The sequence below is a fragment of the Staurois parvus genome, unplaced genomic scaffold (genome assembly GCF_062004578.1).
Source record: "Staurois parvus isolate SC_StPar_1 unplaced genomic scaffold, SC_StPar_1.0 ptg000395l, whole genome shotgun sequence".
NCBI classification, from domain to species: Eukaryota; Metazoa; Chordata; class Amphibia; order Anura; family Ranidae; genus Staurois; species Staurois parvus.
In genome coordinates this window covers 1,920,358-1,937,485 of record NW_028318191.1, presented here as the reverse complement: position 1 = coordinate 1,937,485, position 17,128 = coordinate 1,920,358, and the positions used below count along the sequence as shown (strand labels likewise).

General features: G+C 41.6%; 1 protein-coding gene across 1 annotated transcript in view; it reads right to left on the bottom strand.

Annotated features, from left to right (window-relative positions):
• Positions 1-17,128, bottom strand: part of SLC60A1 (solute carrier family 60 member 1) — a 128,629-nt gene that overhangs the window by 38,880 nt on the left and 72,621 nt on the right. Inside the window, exons 2-5 of the mRNA XM_089686362.1 lie at positions 10,233-10,431; positions 6,831-7,070; positions 4,900-5,068; positions 2,244-2,350 (exon numbers count right to left, since the gene is read on the bottom strand). Coding sequence (XP_089542488.1) covers positions 2,244-2,350; positions 4,900-5,068; positions 6,831-7,070; positions 10,233-10,431 — 715 coding nt within the window. The remainder of the gene's footprint in view (positions 1-2,243; positions 2,351-4,899; positions 5,069-6,830; positions 7,071-10,232; positions 10,432-17,128) is intronic.

The following is a 17,128-nucleotide window of genomic DNA, read 5'->3' as shown; positions in this document are numbered from 1 at the left end:
AAAGAAAAAATGAAGACTCCTGAGAAGTATGATATAAACCAGGAATCAACTCTAAAGAAATGTAAAAATGGTTTAAAATGAGAAAATGTAATATACCTTCCTATCTATGTATTTAAGCTATCAGCATAAGGAATAATATAGGTAATGCTGATTAAGAGAGTTTAGTTCCGCTTTAATTGGCTGTTGTCTAAAATGGTCATTGTGTGTGTATGTAGGTAAAGTAGGAGTCTTAGATTGTAAATTTCTTGAGGGCAAGGACTGATGAACATCCATGTGAATGCACATTATGCAAAGCACTGTGTAAATTGTTGGCGGTGTGTAAATGCATGTAATAATAGTCTGTATCCCTAGACCTATTCTTACCACAGTCATTTCTAATTATGGAAATCCTAAACTACCTGTTGGACATGCCTCACAAATGGGGACAGGATACAATGGTTTAGCTTTCTCTAGTTTATATGAATACCTATTAATTAACCATTAGCCGCCCGGCCAATGGCCGTTTGGCGGCCGGCATAATCCTTCAACGTTAGCGTCGTCCTGGGCATGCGCAGTTTGCGCGCCTGCAGAGCCGCGCAGCGGCGTGATCTGTCACCGGCCGCATACCTCGGACACGGCCGATGACAGATCTGAGTACCGGCCCCATTGCCGGTACCATGTGACCTGCTGTGACCAATCACAGCAGGTCACATGACAGTTGTATACAATGGATGGCTTCATTCATGCCATACACTGTATACTAGTTTGCCTAGCTGTGAATGGTCACAGCGATCACATGCACAAGCTGGGCCAATCACAGCCCAGCTGTGTAATGTGATTAGCCGTGGCCAAATCACAGCTAAGCACAAAAAAAAAAAAAAAAAAAAGCCCTGAATGAATCGATGTCATTCAGGTAAATGCTTGCTTATAAAGTAATTATTTGCTATAAGCAAATTGTGTAAAAAAAAAAAATATATCGATCACTTCCCCAAAGTAGTACAATGTTACTATGGTAACATTGTACTACTTTGGTCAAAGTGAAATATGAAAAAAAAAATATATAAAAAAAAAAAAGTAATAAAAAATTAAAAATAATAAAAAAATTAAAAAATTTTTTTTTTTCATACTGTCACCAGTGTCCCTGATCACCACCATGCTAGTTATATGATGACGCTGTACTGCACTGGTGACAGTATGTAAAAAAAAATTGTGAAAATAATTTTTTTAATTTTTTCATTTTCCGAAAAATTATGACAAAAAAAAATAAAACTTCAAAAAACTCGCCATGCCTCTTATGAAGTACGTTGGACTGTCTACTTTGCAAAAAGTGGTCATTTGGAGGATATCTGTACTGTTCTGACATTCTTGGACCTCAAGAAATTAGATTGGCTGTCAGTACTTCAGGATTGATCAATTTTCAGATCTATACCATAGTTTGTGAACTCTATAACTTTCCTACAGACTAAAAAATACATCCTAATTTGGGTTATTTTCACCAAAGACATGTAGTAGAATACATCTTGGCCCAAATTTATGAAGAGCAATTATTTATTTGCAAACTTTTATAACAGAAACAAAGAAAAACGTGTTTTTTTTTCAAAATTTTCGGTCTTTTTTTGTTAATTTAGCAAAAAGTATAAACCCCAGTGGTCATTAAATATCACCAAAAGAAAGCTCTAGTTGTGTGAAGAAAATGATAAAATTTTAGTTTGGGTACAATGTTGTATGACCGCGCAATTGTCATTCAAAGTGTGAGAGCGCTGAGACCTGAAAAATGGCCTGGGCAGGAAGGGGGTAAAAGTGCCCAGTATGGAAATGGTTAAGTGATTACCTAACAGATATGGTTTAAATTGTGCTTAGTTATTGTGATCATACTATACACCTGTATATTGGTTAACAAAAAGACAAGAAATAAAGGATCAAAGATACATAGACTTGCTTTTGTTTTTTCTTAATTATCACAAATTTAGATTTGCAGTAGTGACTACATTATACCTGGTGCCTGTACATGACTTTGTTTCACATACCACAGAAAAACTGACAAAACTTTAATCTTGACTGCACATAACACAAACTGATATCTTTTACCGGTTGTTCTAATCTAGCATCAAGCCAGTTTTTTTAGCACAAGATTATATCTGCTGTTCTTCAGCTAGTCATATCTTCAATTTCAATCACACATCACACTGTGTATGAAATGCTTTTTTATGAATGGCATGGCCAATATCCATCTTTATTATAAAAACATGGTATTATTTTCTTACCACTAACCCATCGGTCATGAACAGGATCACTGCTGAAGATATATGAATTGCTAAAAATGTGTATGGAGCATCCCGAAAGGTCTTACTGTGACAACAATGAAAATAGTCTGAAAAAAATAATACACAATTTATAGTTAAAGTAACTTTTTAAATAGTTTTTTGAGTTTCATTAGCGTAGACAACAAAAGTGTGTCATTTAGTTTGCAACACATCGGAGGGTTTCATTAATACAAATACTTCTGACAATGATTAGTGTTGATCAGAGCTATATTTAATTTAAGACATTGGTGACCCTGGGGAAGGGGGGTTAGAAGTGAAACTTAAAAATAAATTCAACATTTACAAATGTTGATCACCTTTTCCTTGTTTCCCTCTTCTATCCTATATTTGTGAAATCTAGCAGCAGAACTTTAATGGTAAGGGAGTGCACAGAAAGCAGGGAGGTTTTAGAAAGTCCATAAGGCCCAATTCACATTGATTATGCACAATGTCAGGCATCACATATGCACGTGTTGTTGTGCAACATACATTGAAATGAATGCAACAAGTAGCTCATGCAAAATTGACTGAAGCTCGATTTTCAAAATAGTGCATGAGCTACTTTGCCGCATTTGTTGTGCATTCATTTTAATGGGCTGCCCTAGTCATGTAGCATGACAACTCACAAAAAAAATGCATATGCGCGACACCTAACGTGCTGTTGAGGCTTTGGGGTTCAGAATACAATAAATACCCTTTGCCTGTCTGGACAGTGGAAAAGTAGTTATGCATGTAAAGCAGACAACATCCTGGTCAGGGGTGGACTGACAACTCATGGGGCCCCCGGGCAATAGGGGATCATGGGGCCCCTGTGTCCCTGCCCAAACTCAAAAAAACCTATGAAAAAGGTACCAGGGGCATCTCATGGGGACCCCTACTGACCCCGGGCCCTCGGGCAGTGCCCAAGTTTCCAAATGGTCAGTCCGCCCCTGGTCCTGATTTAAACTGTGAATTCTAGCACTAGTTTCCACTAATGTATTCATATGACAACAGGGGAAAAGTTTGTTTTAAAGGGCATCATTCAGATGTGCCCAGGACAGTATTATGTCTACATACAGGCCTCATGATATTTACTAGTAATAACCCCCCCCCACACACACACTCATTTATGTCAAGTAAAAAATGTGCAGCGCTAAAAAACATTAAGCACAAAAGATATCCACAGTATATCCAAAATAATATAAACTCTTATCTGCATGAGTAAATATTAAATCAGTGCTACTTATACTTCATACAACCAAAATCAGTGGTATATATTTTGAGAAATATAGTGATCGTCCATATGCGGTACAATTTGCGATGAATCAATAACATGATAACAGAAAGTCCAGCAAACAAGCGTTCTCTCATGGATGAGAAACTCTGTGGTCAAGCAGGTATATTCTACTCTCCAATGTTCCACCTTTGAGCACAGAGACCAAAAAATACACACTGCTTACTGGAGATCCATGGCCCTCTATCTTAATGAGTGGCCCTAACCACTTGTGGGAATATCCCAATAATCCTAAAGGTAGGAATACACAATTATAAAGCGACTGATCTGTCATCCGACGACCAAGAGGAGTTCGTTCGTTGGTCAAAATCGTGGCCCACATTAACCAATCTAATAAAAATCGTTCATTGGGTAATATGTAGTGTTGACGTCTTCCGTAGAAGTGGAAGTGATACAGTGTGCATGTGACCTTGTAGCCACGCCCTTCCGGCCAGAACAAGCGATATACACAACAATTAACAGCAATGAGTATAATATAGTTTATTACAATAACTATATACATAAATAGTGATACATACAAATATAACATGCAGAATTCTGGTTTCATTATCCCATTAGGCCAATCTGCTTTTAACATCTGGATTTTTCGTTCGTGTTTACAACGATTCCTTGGACATAAACATCCGGGTCTCTTCTGTTTCCGCTCATGCGATAGCGCTTGATAGATTTTTTTTCGTACGACCGTCATGCCACCGCATAGAAAATCGGTCGTTCGTAGGCAAAACAACAACATTTTTCACTGTTGTTCAACCAGATTTTTTTGTTCACAATACCGTTATCGGTTAAAACATCCTGCTCATTAACGAAGAGAAAATCGTTCGATCAGTGGTTCCACAAACTTTTTCAGACGATTTTCTTATCGTGTGTACGGGGCATAAGGAGAGGTTGTTACCAGCTATCTAATTAAAACATCATGTTACCCGCATTTCATAAATAGCTGCAGCCAAATTCAATCCCAGTCTCAGTCCTACGGATGGCGGCCAATATGAGTGATGAAGTCGAGTCAGGCTTTGCCCAATGCTTTTTGTTACACAGATATTAGTTTATATTATTTTGGATATACTGCAGATGTCTTTTGTGCTTGTTATTTAGCACTGACATTTTTGGACTGACACTTTGCATAGTTTTAGTACCACAAACTTTGTGCTAGCTGCTGATTTTTTGATTATTTCATTATTATTACTTAATCTGAGCTCAGATTTTCTCTTTAAAGTTTACAGATGGATTTTTTTTCTGCAGAACTGTACTTTGAATTTTATTTTTATGTTAAGAATTAGAAGGCCATAAAGGATGGCAATGTTAGAAACATAGGCACACTAGCTGTGCTGAAGTTTGTACCCTTACCACTTTGGACTTCCTGTGTTCCTGTTATTTGGCCGTCACTCATCTCATTCCCCTTCTGGATTTCCATTGCTAGCTCATCTGCAGATAGTAAAGACCCCTTCCTATGTTTACAGCCAGGCACCATGCCTTTGCTATACATCAGAAGGAAAACTGCAAAAGGTACTGGAAGCTGGAGGAAAACACGACAATATCCAGTTTGTAAAAAAATTAGAGTTACATATTATAATAATAAATTAGGAAATGCTTGCAATTTAGCCTCACATTGGTATATGACTCCTGACCTCATATCTAAATTTGTCCATAGCACGCCCCAACATGCTTTCAGGACTGTAGAGAGCATGGCGCTCTTTTCCCCATCTGGTGGTCCTGCCCCAAGGCTTCCTGCTTTTGGATATGGGTGTATAACATGATTAGATCCTAAATGTTTATCTTATTCAAAAACAATGGGAAGCCCTATTACACAGGCAAATCTCAGTCCTTAATGGAAGTGAGGGACGCTGGTGAGATTTGTGTTTTTGGCGGCCTGCCAAACGTTAGCCAAATCTTGGCGACAACCATCAATCAATTTAGCTGAAGTTAAACAGAGGCTCATGGGGACTATGATACATGAAAAAACTTCACTTCCATACTCCCTGACACCTACACAAAGGTTGGGGTCTGTGACTGAACTATAATGATCACTTAAATATGGACCGCTCCTTACTCTCGGTGTGATCGAACATATTGATCCATGCACATGTTGCGGTTTGGTTGGGCCTCACAGGAACTCTCTGCTCCTTTGTCCCCCTTTTCTTTCTCCCTATCCCATGTTCCTTCCTCTATTGTGCCGGATCTTTTTCCCCTTCCCTTCTTTTCCAACTTTATGTTTCTCTTTATTCATTCCTTTCTTTAATCAGTAAAGGAGAAGTATGGCCAACGCTCTTTTGGCCAAACTTCTCCTGTAGGTTACAGGAGTGCTCTTAGTTCTGCACTCCTGCGACCTGTATTTGGCTGACAGCAAGCTAAAGCCCCCTGTCGTCTGACATCACTTGGCTGGTGCAAACTCTGCAGGGATCCTGACTTTCTTGTCAGGATCCACCCAGGTGCCTGACTAGCTCTGAGAACCTGAACTAGATTCTCCTGCCCACTCCACAACCTGGAGCACCAGTGAGCGCAGGAGGGTTGGAAAAGAAAGAAGAGCGAGAACTGAGCAAACAGCAGTGTTTGATTGCTAGAGGCTAAAGGGGACCTACCTAGGTGAATTTGTATGTTTATTTTTTAAAATCCAGCACTTTTAAGAAGTGTTTAAGTCATAAGCAAATCTATCCCTCCCTTTCTTACAGGGGCATTTTTTGACTTTGCTATTCAGGAATCCCCACATAATTTTTATCTTTACAGCTTTCTACTTTTGCACATGACTGCATATCCTTCTGTATTTGTGTACTGATACTGATGTTGACTACCCTTTGTTTGGTGTACTGGTATACCCATGTTGTATGCTACTGATCATTTATTTTTTTGAAAACCTAATGACATTTTTTGTGAAATAAATAAATTCATATTTGCCCATTACATTGGGGTCCATTATTGCTTGCATGTTAAAATGTGATATTTTGCTCATTCATTTAGAATAGGCTGAAAACAAATGGCAATGAAACAAAAAAATGAACTGCACTTTTTTTTTATTTTAACAAAATGAATCACAACATACAGCATGTGCTTTGTGGTCCCCTGCAGTACAGGCTTATCAGCACCTACCATATTGTGCATTGAAGTGCCACTTTAAATGAATGTCACCACAACACAGAGTACAGTATGTTACCACAAAATTTTCAATGTTACCACAACGAATAAGCATGAAAGGGGCCTAAAGGAAATTGGGAGTGATCATGATACTGGTTATATTATGCGGTCACTCAGATGCCTACATGAAGAGAGAATTAATTACTCACATTGATGACAGCCATAATCCAAAATGCACAGGCCACATTTGTTAGTGCTGGCCCATCCTGTGGAAGAACATAATGTGACACATTCCCTGGATGAGGAGGTACAATTGAGTTCCTAATGTGCTCCAAATTTATGCTCCCATTCAGGGTTGAGTTAGACTGGATGCAATTAGTGTCCGAAAGGAATGGATCTGCTATCAAAGGACTCAAAAGAGCTCCGAAACCAACAAAAAAATGAAGCACCTAAAAAAAAACATATATGATTACTAAGTAATGGTTATTCTAGTTTTCAAGCATGGCATATTTCTACTGTTGGTAACTGCATGTGGATTAAGTGTAGCACCTTCTAGTGTATAGTAAGGTTTGGTAAATTTATTCTGACTAACAGTACTCATGTGAGTCTAGGTGATTGTTGTGTGTTCCACTTTAGATCAGGCTGAAAGGCTCTGCAGCTCAGGCTTCTATTGCGTCCACCTGGTTTTGGAGGTCCATGGAAACTTCTAGAAACTACTGGGTGGAGTTGTAGAGGCAAAAATCTGAATATTTATGGGAGTTTGACCAATCCCCAGGCAGAAGGCCTGGCAGGGTGGTAAGACAGGTCCATAAATATTGAAGAGCCTGGCCAGTGGGAGTAGTGTGGGATCAGGTGGAAGATTAGTGCTGAGGGTCTTGAGGTCTGGGAGGGGACCCTGGGGAATGGGGTTCTGCGTCCAGGCTGGAGCTGTGGAAAAAGCTGGAGAGAGGGCTCTTCATTGCCCTACAGTCTTATCCAGGAAACACCCTGTCTAGCATGGAACGACTAGTACATCAGAAAGGCTGTACATACTCCTATCTAAAGCACCAGGATACAAGGGACAGTATGAGTACCTCTACACAAGTGTTTGACACGGTTTCCCACACTCGGCTAATGTGTAAGGTAAAGTCTACGGGCTTGAAAAAATACGTATGTAAATAGATAGAAAACTGGCTAAAAGATCGTATTCAAAAAGTAGTGGTTTATGATTCATACTCTGAATGGTCTGGGGTCATCAGTGGTGTACCCCAAGGTTCAGTGTTGGGACCCTTACTTTTTAATATATTTCTAAACGATATAGGGTCTGAGATTAAAAATCCCATTTCAGTCTTTGCAGATGACACTAAGCTGTGCAGTGGAATAACGTCCTTGCAGGATGTCTCCAACTTACAAGCCGACCTCAATGCACCGTTTAATTGGGCAACTATGTGGCAAATGAGGTTTAATGTTGATAAATGTAAGGTTATGCACTTGGGGGCTAAGAATATGCATGCATCATACATACTTGGGGGAGTACAACTTGAGAATTCAATGGTGGAGAAGTATCTGAGAGTTCTGGTAGATCACAAGCTTAATAATGGTATGCAATGCCAAGCTGCAGTTTCTAAAGCGAGTAGAACTGGATGGACTTTTGTCTTTTTTCAGCCAGACTAACTATGTAACTATGTAACCCCCAGGGCCTACAAGGGAGAAGGCTGCCAGTGATATCCAATATCTATCATGCTTTCATTGGGACAGTGTCACAGCTAACCTAAATCGTTTGCTCTGGGACATTTTACAAGGCACCTAGGGAACATAGCGCTCTTAAAAATATGAACTTTGCTATTGATCTTTTAGAGACTGATGTTATTCCAGAGGGAGTACAGTCCAGGATCTGCATTTTCGTGTATATAGAGAAGGGAGTCTGTCCTTCCCTTATCCCCATCCAAGTTGTTTCCCCTCCATAAAACAACAAAAACAAACCCATGGAATGGTTACTGAAAGTTGGAAAAAATGCATGTTGCCTGGCTGTGCAGACAAAGGGGGGTACAAAATTCAGCGCAGCGGCTCCTTAGGGGGTAGGGCTACATAAGAAACAAAAATGAGAAGGAAATGTCTGTATTATTGTACTCAATGGAACTGGTTTGATCTTTGTGTTTTCAGAGGATGAAAACTTGTTTTCATGAGCCAAACATACAAACTAACGAGAAAATTCTAAAGAGTATGATGGAAAGTTTTTCTTGAATGAACAAATTGCTAACAGTGTATGTTGTTTTCGTTTTTGGTAAAGTCCATATGTTCCAAAATTTTATGTTAAAACCAAAATGAAATTATTAGTTGCTTTCAAACAACATTCATCAAGCTGTCAAATGTACTGAGAATTTTTGTGCAAATTTTAGTTTGAAAATCTAATAGTGTATAGCTAGCTTTAAGAAATGTAGAAACCTATAAATGCCAAAATGGTTGTATTTTTATTGAGTAGTACATTTATAAAACGTCAAAACTTTTGTTTGCTTTGTTTTATTGATATGTTGTTTGTACATTGCTTTAGGCCTGCTTCAAAACTATGTGTGTTGCAATCTGCTGCAGGAAAAAAGTCCCTGACCCTATCCAGAAATGAAGTGGCTGAAAATACATGTGAACATGTCCCATAGGAAATCATGTTAAATGGACTATAGTGAGTTTCTGCAAAACACAAAAAGTGCTAAAAACTACATAGGTGTGAACCAGGCCTTACAACCCCCTGTCTTGTCATACACTATCTGTCTAACATTCTCTTAAAGCCATAACATGTAGAGGCTTGATTTAGGCCCTGTTCACGCAGGGTGATTAGTTGTGTGCACCGTACAGGGATGCACGGGTGTTGTGTGCATCTCTGTTCCGGCAGCCCCATAGATATGTATTGGGAAATGCGGTTGCATGGACACAGAGGCTGTTTCCCAGTGTAACATCTCTGTGGGTGCCCATCCCCTATCACACTCTGCATGGGGCATGCAATGAATTGTTGCGTATGAGCGTGGCCTTAGTCATTTTGCCTGCTCCTAAACTTCCTATGGCCCAAAGATGATTGCTGATCTCTTTTTACATATTGTTTATAATTTTCTCCATCCCTATGGCCTCTGTAGGGGATATCGAGCCTAGAAAACCTCTAGTAGGGGTTAGACTAACCGCTTTATTTATAATGTTCTCATGCTTGTGGATTAGCTAAAGATAAAAACACGGTAATAAGCATAGTTTGAACATGTCATAATGACAAAAGCAGTATGTCAAAAGCCAAGATTGGTGCACCCAGTTTGCACTTTAACGTAATACTAGAAATTAATCCTATTCCCAACATTTGTTGGTTTACTGCCCTTATTTAAGTATTGTTGGAGTTATAAAGGAGATGATACAACAGATGCTTAATAAGACTTGCACTTACTTTACATACTATTTTAAATGTACTCCTTGCTAACATAATTTTTCCTAATTATGTATTCATTTTAATTATATATGTTATATGTGGCTGTGAAATAAAGTGATTAAAACCTGTTTTTGCTAAATTATAAGTACTACCTGCATCAAAACAACAAAGAAAAAACATTCTTTGTTTTAATATCTTACTGTCTACAGATACACTACACAACTCTTACCTGTAGGAAAACTGCTGAATCCTGCTTGTATATTTTTACCAGTTGCATATTGGAGATTGTGTCAATGCACCCCATGGAAAGACCAGCCACGGCCATTACCACTGCAAGCACACCAACATGTCGGCAAAATGGAATTATAACAAACACCATGGAGATGATAAGAGAAGATGTGAAAAGGACAGACAAACACACCTTCAACCTGTGAATAGTAGAAGGGGTAAAAGTATTCAGAAGAAAAACAGGTGTAACTACAGATGTATGTTAGTTTTAAGGGTATCCATGGGTTAGTACAATCTTTAAAGTATACCTTCCAAATATTTGAGCAATTCAAACTGAGCTTATACTTTAAAAAACGCATACAAAAAAAGATGCCAAATGTGGAAATTATCAGTAGATTTGTGCAAATGTGGACATTTTGTAGGAAAAGAAATCCCTCCCTTTTTTCAGTTAATCAAGTTGCTCATCATATTAAAGTATGTTCAGTGGTTTGTACAAATTTTATTTACTAATAAGTACATTCCTACAATTACCACCCCTTCAAATCCGTGAAATTAGAAACCAGAGTTTCAGAGCTGTTTGGATCATGCTATACCCGACCATGTTGCTTAGGGTTTGGGATACAGGGCTTCTGGTGCCTTATACCTTGTTAATCCTCCTCTCCTATGTTTATATATGACATCTATGTAAATTCTATGTAATCTGTTATTTATAATGCTTTGTTCTGACCTCTGTTCCAGACAAATGTACATAAACTCTTTATTTTGGTAAAACATTAAACATAGTGTAACAATAATTAGAATCAGGTGTTCCAGATTAGATCCCAATGATTAGAACCTCCTTAGGGAGTATGCAGGTGGAATCTGTTTTTTTTAAACCTCAGATATGTTTAGTGTGTTGTGTTCTCTTTCCTCTGGACATAGTGGTGTCATCATATTAAGATCAATAAAGTTCCCTGAGGCTCTCAGAAAGAAGGTTGCAGATGCTTATGAGTTTGGCAAGGGATTTAACCACTAGCCTACAGGGCACTTATATCCCCTTCCTGCCCAGGACAATTTCCAGCTTTCAGCGCTGTTGCACTTTGAATGACAATTGCGCGGTCATGCAACACTGTACCCATATGACATTTTTATCTTTTTTTTGTGACAGATAGAGCTTTATTTTGGTGGTATTTAATTACCTCTGGGTTTTTTTTTCTTAGTTTTTGTTATACATTTTGTAAATAAGTGATTATTCTCCTTCACTGATGTGCGCTAATGAGGCTGCAGTGATGGGCACTGATAGATTGCACTGATGGGCACTGATAGGTGGCACTGATGGGCGCTTATGAGGAGGCACTGGTGGGTGACACTGATGGGCATTGACAGGCATCACTGATGGGCACAGAAAGGTAGCACTCATATATGGCACTGATAGGTGGCACTGATAGGCAGCACTGACTGGCACTGTTAGGTGGCACTGACTGGCACTGTTAGGCGGCACTGATGGGCACTGATAGGTGGCACTGATGCACACTGATAGGTGGCACTGACTGGCACTGATAGGTGGCACTGACTGGCAGCACTGATATGTGGCACTGACTGGCAATGATAGGTGGCACTGACTTGCACTGATGGGTGACACTGAAAGGCAGCTCAGATGGGCACTAATATGTGGCATTGATGTGCACTGGTAGGCACTGAAATGTGGCATTGATGTGGCACTGATGGGCACTGGCAGGTGGGATGGATGAGCACTGACAGCTGGCACTGATGGACACTGACAGGTGGCACTGCTGGGGCTACACAGATCATAAGGGCACACTGATCATCAGTGCCCTGATGATCAGTGTAGATGTTCCCTCTGGGGGATGCCGATTACCGGCTCTCCTCTCCTCTCGAGCTGTCAGCGTGACAGCTCGTGAGGAGAGAAATGCCGATAACGGCATTTCCTTATTTACATGCGATCAGCTGTGATTGGACACAGCTGATCACATGACCGAGCCGACATCTTCGGCTCTTTCCATTGATTGGTGATCCGCTGTGTCCGAGGGACACAGCGCACCACCGATTGCTGCGCTGCGCGCTCCCGGAGCCGCACATGTGCGGTTAGAATGGGAGGACGTCATATGACGTCCTCCCAGAATGAGAGAACCGCCTTGCGCCCGTCAATGTACTATATGGCGGGCGGGAGGCAGTTAAAGATTGCCAAATGATTTGAAACCATTCCACTGTAAGGAAAAAAAAATCTACAAGTGGCATAGATTTCAACTGATTGTAAATTTGTCTGATACAAGTGAGCCCAGAAAATTCAGTCCAGGAGCTGATCACCTGATGCTAAAAAAAATCACCAAGAACCCTAAAATGTCATTGTGTGGTGTTAACTCTTGAAACAGTTGGGGTCCCAATCAAAAGTTGATTTGGAACCTATGAACTGCAGACATACTACAGGACATGACCAGAGACTGTGGACATAGTACAGGAGATGACCAGAGACTGCAGACAAAGTAGAGGAGGTGACCAGAGACTGCAAACACAATACAGGAGATGACCAGAGACTGCGGACAGAGTACAGGAGATGATCAGAGACTGCGGACACAGTACAGGGGATGACCAGAGATTGTGGACACAGTACAGTAGAAGACCAGAGACTGCAGGCACAGTACAGGAGATGACGGGAGACTAAGGACACGGTACAGGAGATGACCAGAGACTGCAGACATACCACAGGAGATGACCAGAGACTGCGGACATAGTACAGGAGATGACCAGAGACTGCAGACATACTACAGGAGATGACCAGAGACTGCGGACACAGTACAGGAGATGACCAGAGACTGCGGATATAGTACAGGAGATGACCAGAGACTGCAGACATACTACAGGAGATGACCAGAGACTGCGGACATAGTACAGGAGATGACCAGAGACTGGTTATGTGTCCAACTTACGAGCCAACCACCATTTCTAAAGCTGGAAAAATCCATTCTCGTATCAAAAGAGGTAGAGAGAAAGAAAGAGAGATAGAGAGAGATAATTTTGCTTCTGTACAAAGCATTAGTAATACCTCATCTGGAATATGCGGTTCAGTTTTGGGCACCAATTCACCAAAATTATATTGGTGAACTGAAGAAAGTGCAGAGAAGGGCAACTAAACTGATAAGAGGTATGGAGGAGCTCAGCTATGATTAGAGAATTGTCATGTACACTGTATTGCTAGAGTGACATAATGTTAAAAACAAAAAAAAAAAACATAAATAATAATATAAAAAAAAAAATGTAAAAAAATGTTTTGAAAAATTATCACTTTTGGTTATAAACTAATTTTTTTTGATTTTTCATATATTAAGCAAAAAAATAAAAATCCCAGTGGTTAATAAATACCCCCAAAACAAAGTTTTATCTGTCTCAAAAGAATACTAAAAAATTCATACGGGTACAGTGTTGCATGACCGCGCAATTGTAACTCAAAGTGTGATAGAGCTGAAAGATGAAAATTGACCTGGACAGGAAGGGGGGGGGGGGGGGGGTAGTGTCCGGACTTGAAGTGGTTAATACCCTCCTTGACCCCCTTTTCATGCCCTCCCCTTTCATAGTTTCCTTCAGTCCACCCTTTTCATGCACACTTTCATTCCCCCATCCCATCACCACCGATTTCCTGTTTTCTTTCACTCCTTTTAAAATGCGCTCTCCATCACTCGCATCCATGGGCGCTTTTCTTCCCTCCTGCATGGATGGCTGGCTAGAAGGAAGTGTAGTTAAATTTCACTTCCACCCAGCACTGCCATGGAGGAAGGAGGAATGAGCACAATGGCCTTAGGAATGCTTTGTAAGTGCACTATGCATACCGCCTTAATGAAACCGGCTGGCCGCAATAATACAAATATTAAGGCCGGCCGTAGTTGTGGTCCTGGCCATCTTAACACCTATATTAGTGGGGTCAGTGGTTTTTATTAAGCTTGTTGTCAGGGCACTGGGCATTTTGTTGGGGCATTATAGAGCCCTGAGGGGCACTTGCTGCAGGGCCCAGTACGCCCCTCTAACTAACTTTTGGGTCACGGCCCATTACTTGAGAAACATGGATTTAACAGATGATCACTCTGTTTGACGGGATTCATTTGTGATTTATTCATGGACTTTTTGTTGTCAAATTATTCACAAATATTTTGTTGAAAACAATTAGCTGAATATTATTAACACAAATAATAGTGGTTATAAATATATCATTTTCTTTATTTATTCACTAATTATTTATCTTAGTGGAAGTCATTTGCTTATTTACTCACTAAATATTTATCTCAGTGGAAGGAATTTGATACATGTCAGCTCTCATGTCTCTGTACTCACCAGTTGGGCCCAGGGGTGGACTGACAACTCATGGGGCCCCCGGGCAATAGGGGATCATGGGGCCCCTGTTTTCTTGCCCAAACTCAAAAAAGCATATGAAAAAGGTACCAGGGACATCTCATGGGGCCCCCTACTGACCCCGGGCCCTCGGGCAGTGCCCGAGATTCCAAATGGTCAGTCCGCCCCTGGTTGGGTCATAAATGTTTATCAAATGTTCATTGTATAGGATATTCTCTGTATATAAAGAGACAAAGAGAGGGCGCATGGGCCTAGTGCATTACCTTTAAAGATGAGAATTATTGATAAAAAGTAAAATACTCACAAGAGAAATAAAATCAAATGGAAAGCATGTCACAAGGAATGCAATGTGGTCCAAAACCCCTGAAGGTAGTCTGGTGGGGGACTGTAGACCTCAGGCTGTGTAGACACTGGCTCTGAGGAAGAGGTACAACCTTGAAACGCGTCAGCAACCAGCTATCCAGAGGTCTACAGTCCCCCACCAGAATACCTGGGGTTTTGGACCACATTGTATTCCTTGTGACATGCTTTCCATTTGATTTTATTTCTCTTGTGAGTATTTTACTTTTTTTCAATAAATCTCATCCTTAAAAGGTAATGCATTAGGCCCGTGCACCCTCTTTTTGTCTCTTTATATACAGTTCTCTTTGGATTTCCCTGGTCCATTGAGGGCAGCAAGGCTTGCATTCCTTTCATATACATGTGGGAATACTGACATTGTGGAGTCCATTGTCCAGCGCAAGAGCTCAGGCATTCGGTTGCTTTTTTCTTCCTATAGGATATTTTCTGTGTTTGAACACTTTGACTAAGGCATGACATACTGAGGAGGAGCGTCAGTAACACATAAGATGTAAATTCTAGTTAATACAAATATACCTGAACATAAAGACACCATAAGAAGTACACTTTCTGAGAGTTGCATTTGTCCGGTATAGAGATGAGCGAAGAAATGAAAAATTCGATTCGACTGATTCGGCGAATTCGTGGACAATATTCGATTCGAGTCGAATAAATTTGCTGTGAATTTAACTTAAAAAAGGGTGTTTCTAGGCTTCAGAGAGACTTAATATTAGTGCAGAACACTGTACCTTTAATTTAAATTCCCTTGGAGTCTGCTGGGGAAGAGAAATAATACTGTCACTCAGTATGACATGCAGATGAGTGCCGTCGATCTTAGAATCACCGCACACTTCACTCATTTGGCCAGTCACGGGGCCAAAACCAGTGTTTGGAGCCACAGTGTGGCGGTGGAGGCAGCAGCAATGGGAGGCCATACAGCAACCTATGACAAAATGGAAACCAGCAGGAGTGTGAGGAGACCTGAAAGTGGCACATGGCAGAGTGGGAGCAATGGGAGGCGGTACAGGGACCCAGGTCACACTGTGGGCCCAGCAGCAGCGTGACCAGGCGGTACGGGGGCCCATGGCAGATTTGGGGCCTGGCAGCACCTATGGGAGGCCTGTAACCTGCCAGCAACCTATGACAAAATGGAAAACCGCAGGAGTGTGAGGAGACCTCAAAGTGGCACATGGCAGAATGGGAGGCGGTACAGGGACCCAGGTCACACTGTGGGACCAGCATCAGCGTGAACAGGCGGTACGGGGGCCCACGGCCGATTTGACCTCGTTCATCCCATAGTCCTGCCGACTCACGAATAGCGTGGCCTCCTCAAAGGGCCTGAGCAAGCGCAGGTGTCACGCATGAGCTGACAATGGCTGACATCTAAGTTACACAGGGAGTACCTTTATCCGCTTTTAACATCAGGAAATCTGTGATGGCCTTTCGCTGTTCGTAAAGGCGGTCTAACATATGTAGTGTTGAATTCCACCTTGTTGCAACGTCACAGCATGAGGAGTCGGTACGGGGGCCCATGGCAGATTACGTGCCTGGCAGCAGCAATGGGAGGCCCGTAATCTGCCAGCACCCTATGTCAAAAAATTGAACACACCAGCAGTGTGAGGAGACCTCAAAGTGGCACATGGCAGAGTGGGAGCAATGGGAGGCGGTACAGGGACCCAGGTCACACTGTGGGCTCAGCAGCAGCGTGACCAGGCGGTACGGGGGCCCATGGCCGATTTGGGGCCTGGTGGCACCTATGGAAGGCCTGTAATCTGCCAGCAACCTATGACAAAATGGACAACCGCAGGAGTGTGAGGAGATTTCAAAGTGGCACATGGCAGAGTGGAAGCAATGGGAGGCCGTACAGGGACCCAGGTCACACTGTGGGCTCAGCAGCAGCGTGACCAGGCGGTACGGGGGCCCATGGCCGATTTGGGGCCTGGCGGCACCTATGGGAGGCCTGTAATCTGCCAGCACCCTATGACAAAATGGAACCCTGGGCTGGGGCAGGCAGAACCGCCGTATCTTTAACACGGTTTTCCCAGGCCACCGAATGGCGACGCTGCATATGCTGACGCAACGCTGTAGTCCCAACATGGGCCTACTGGCCACGCTTGACTTTCTGGCCACATAGTCGACATACGGCTACGTTTACTTCCTCGGGCGGCTTGACGAAAAATTGCCACACCGCAGAGTAGGAAACTTTGCCTCCGCTAC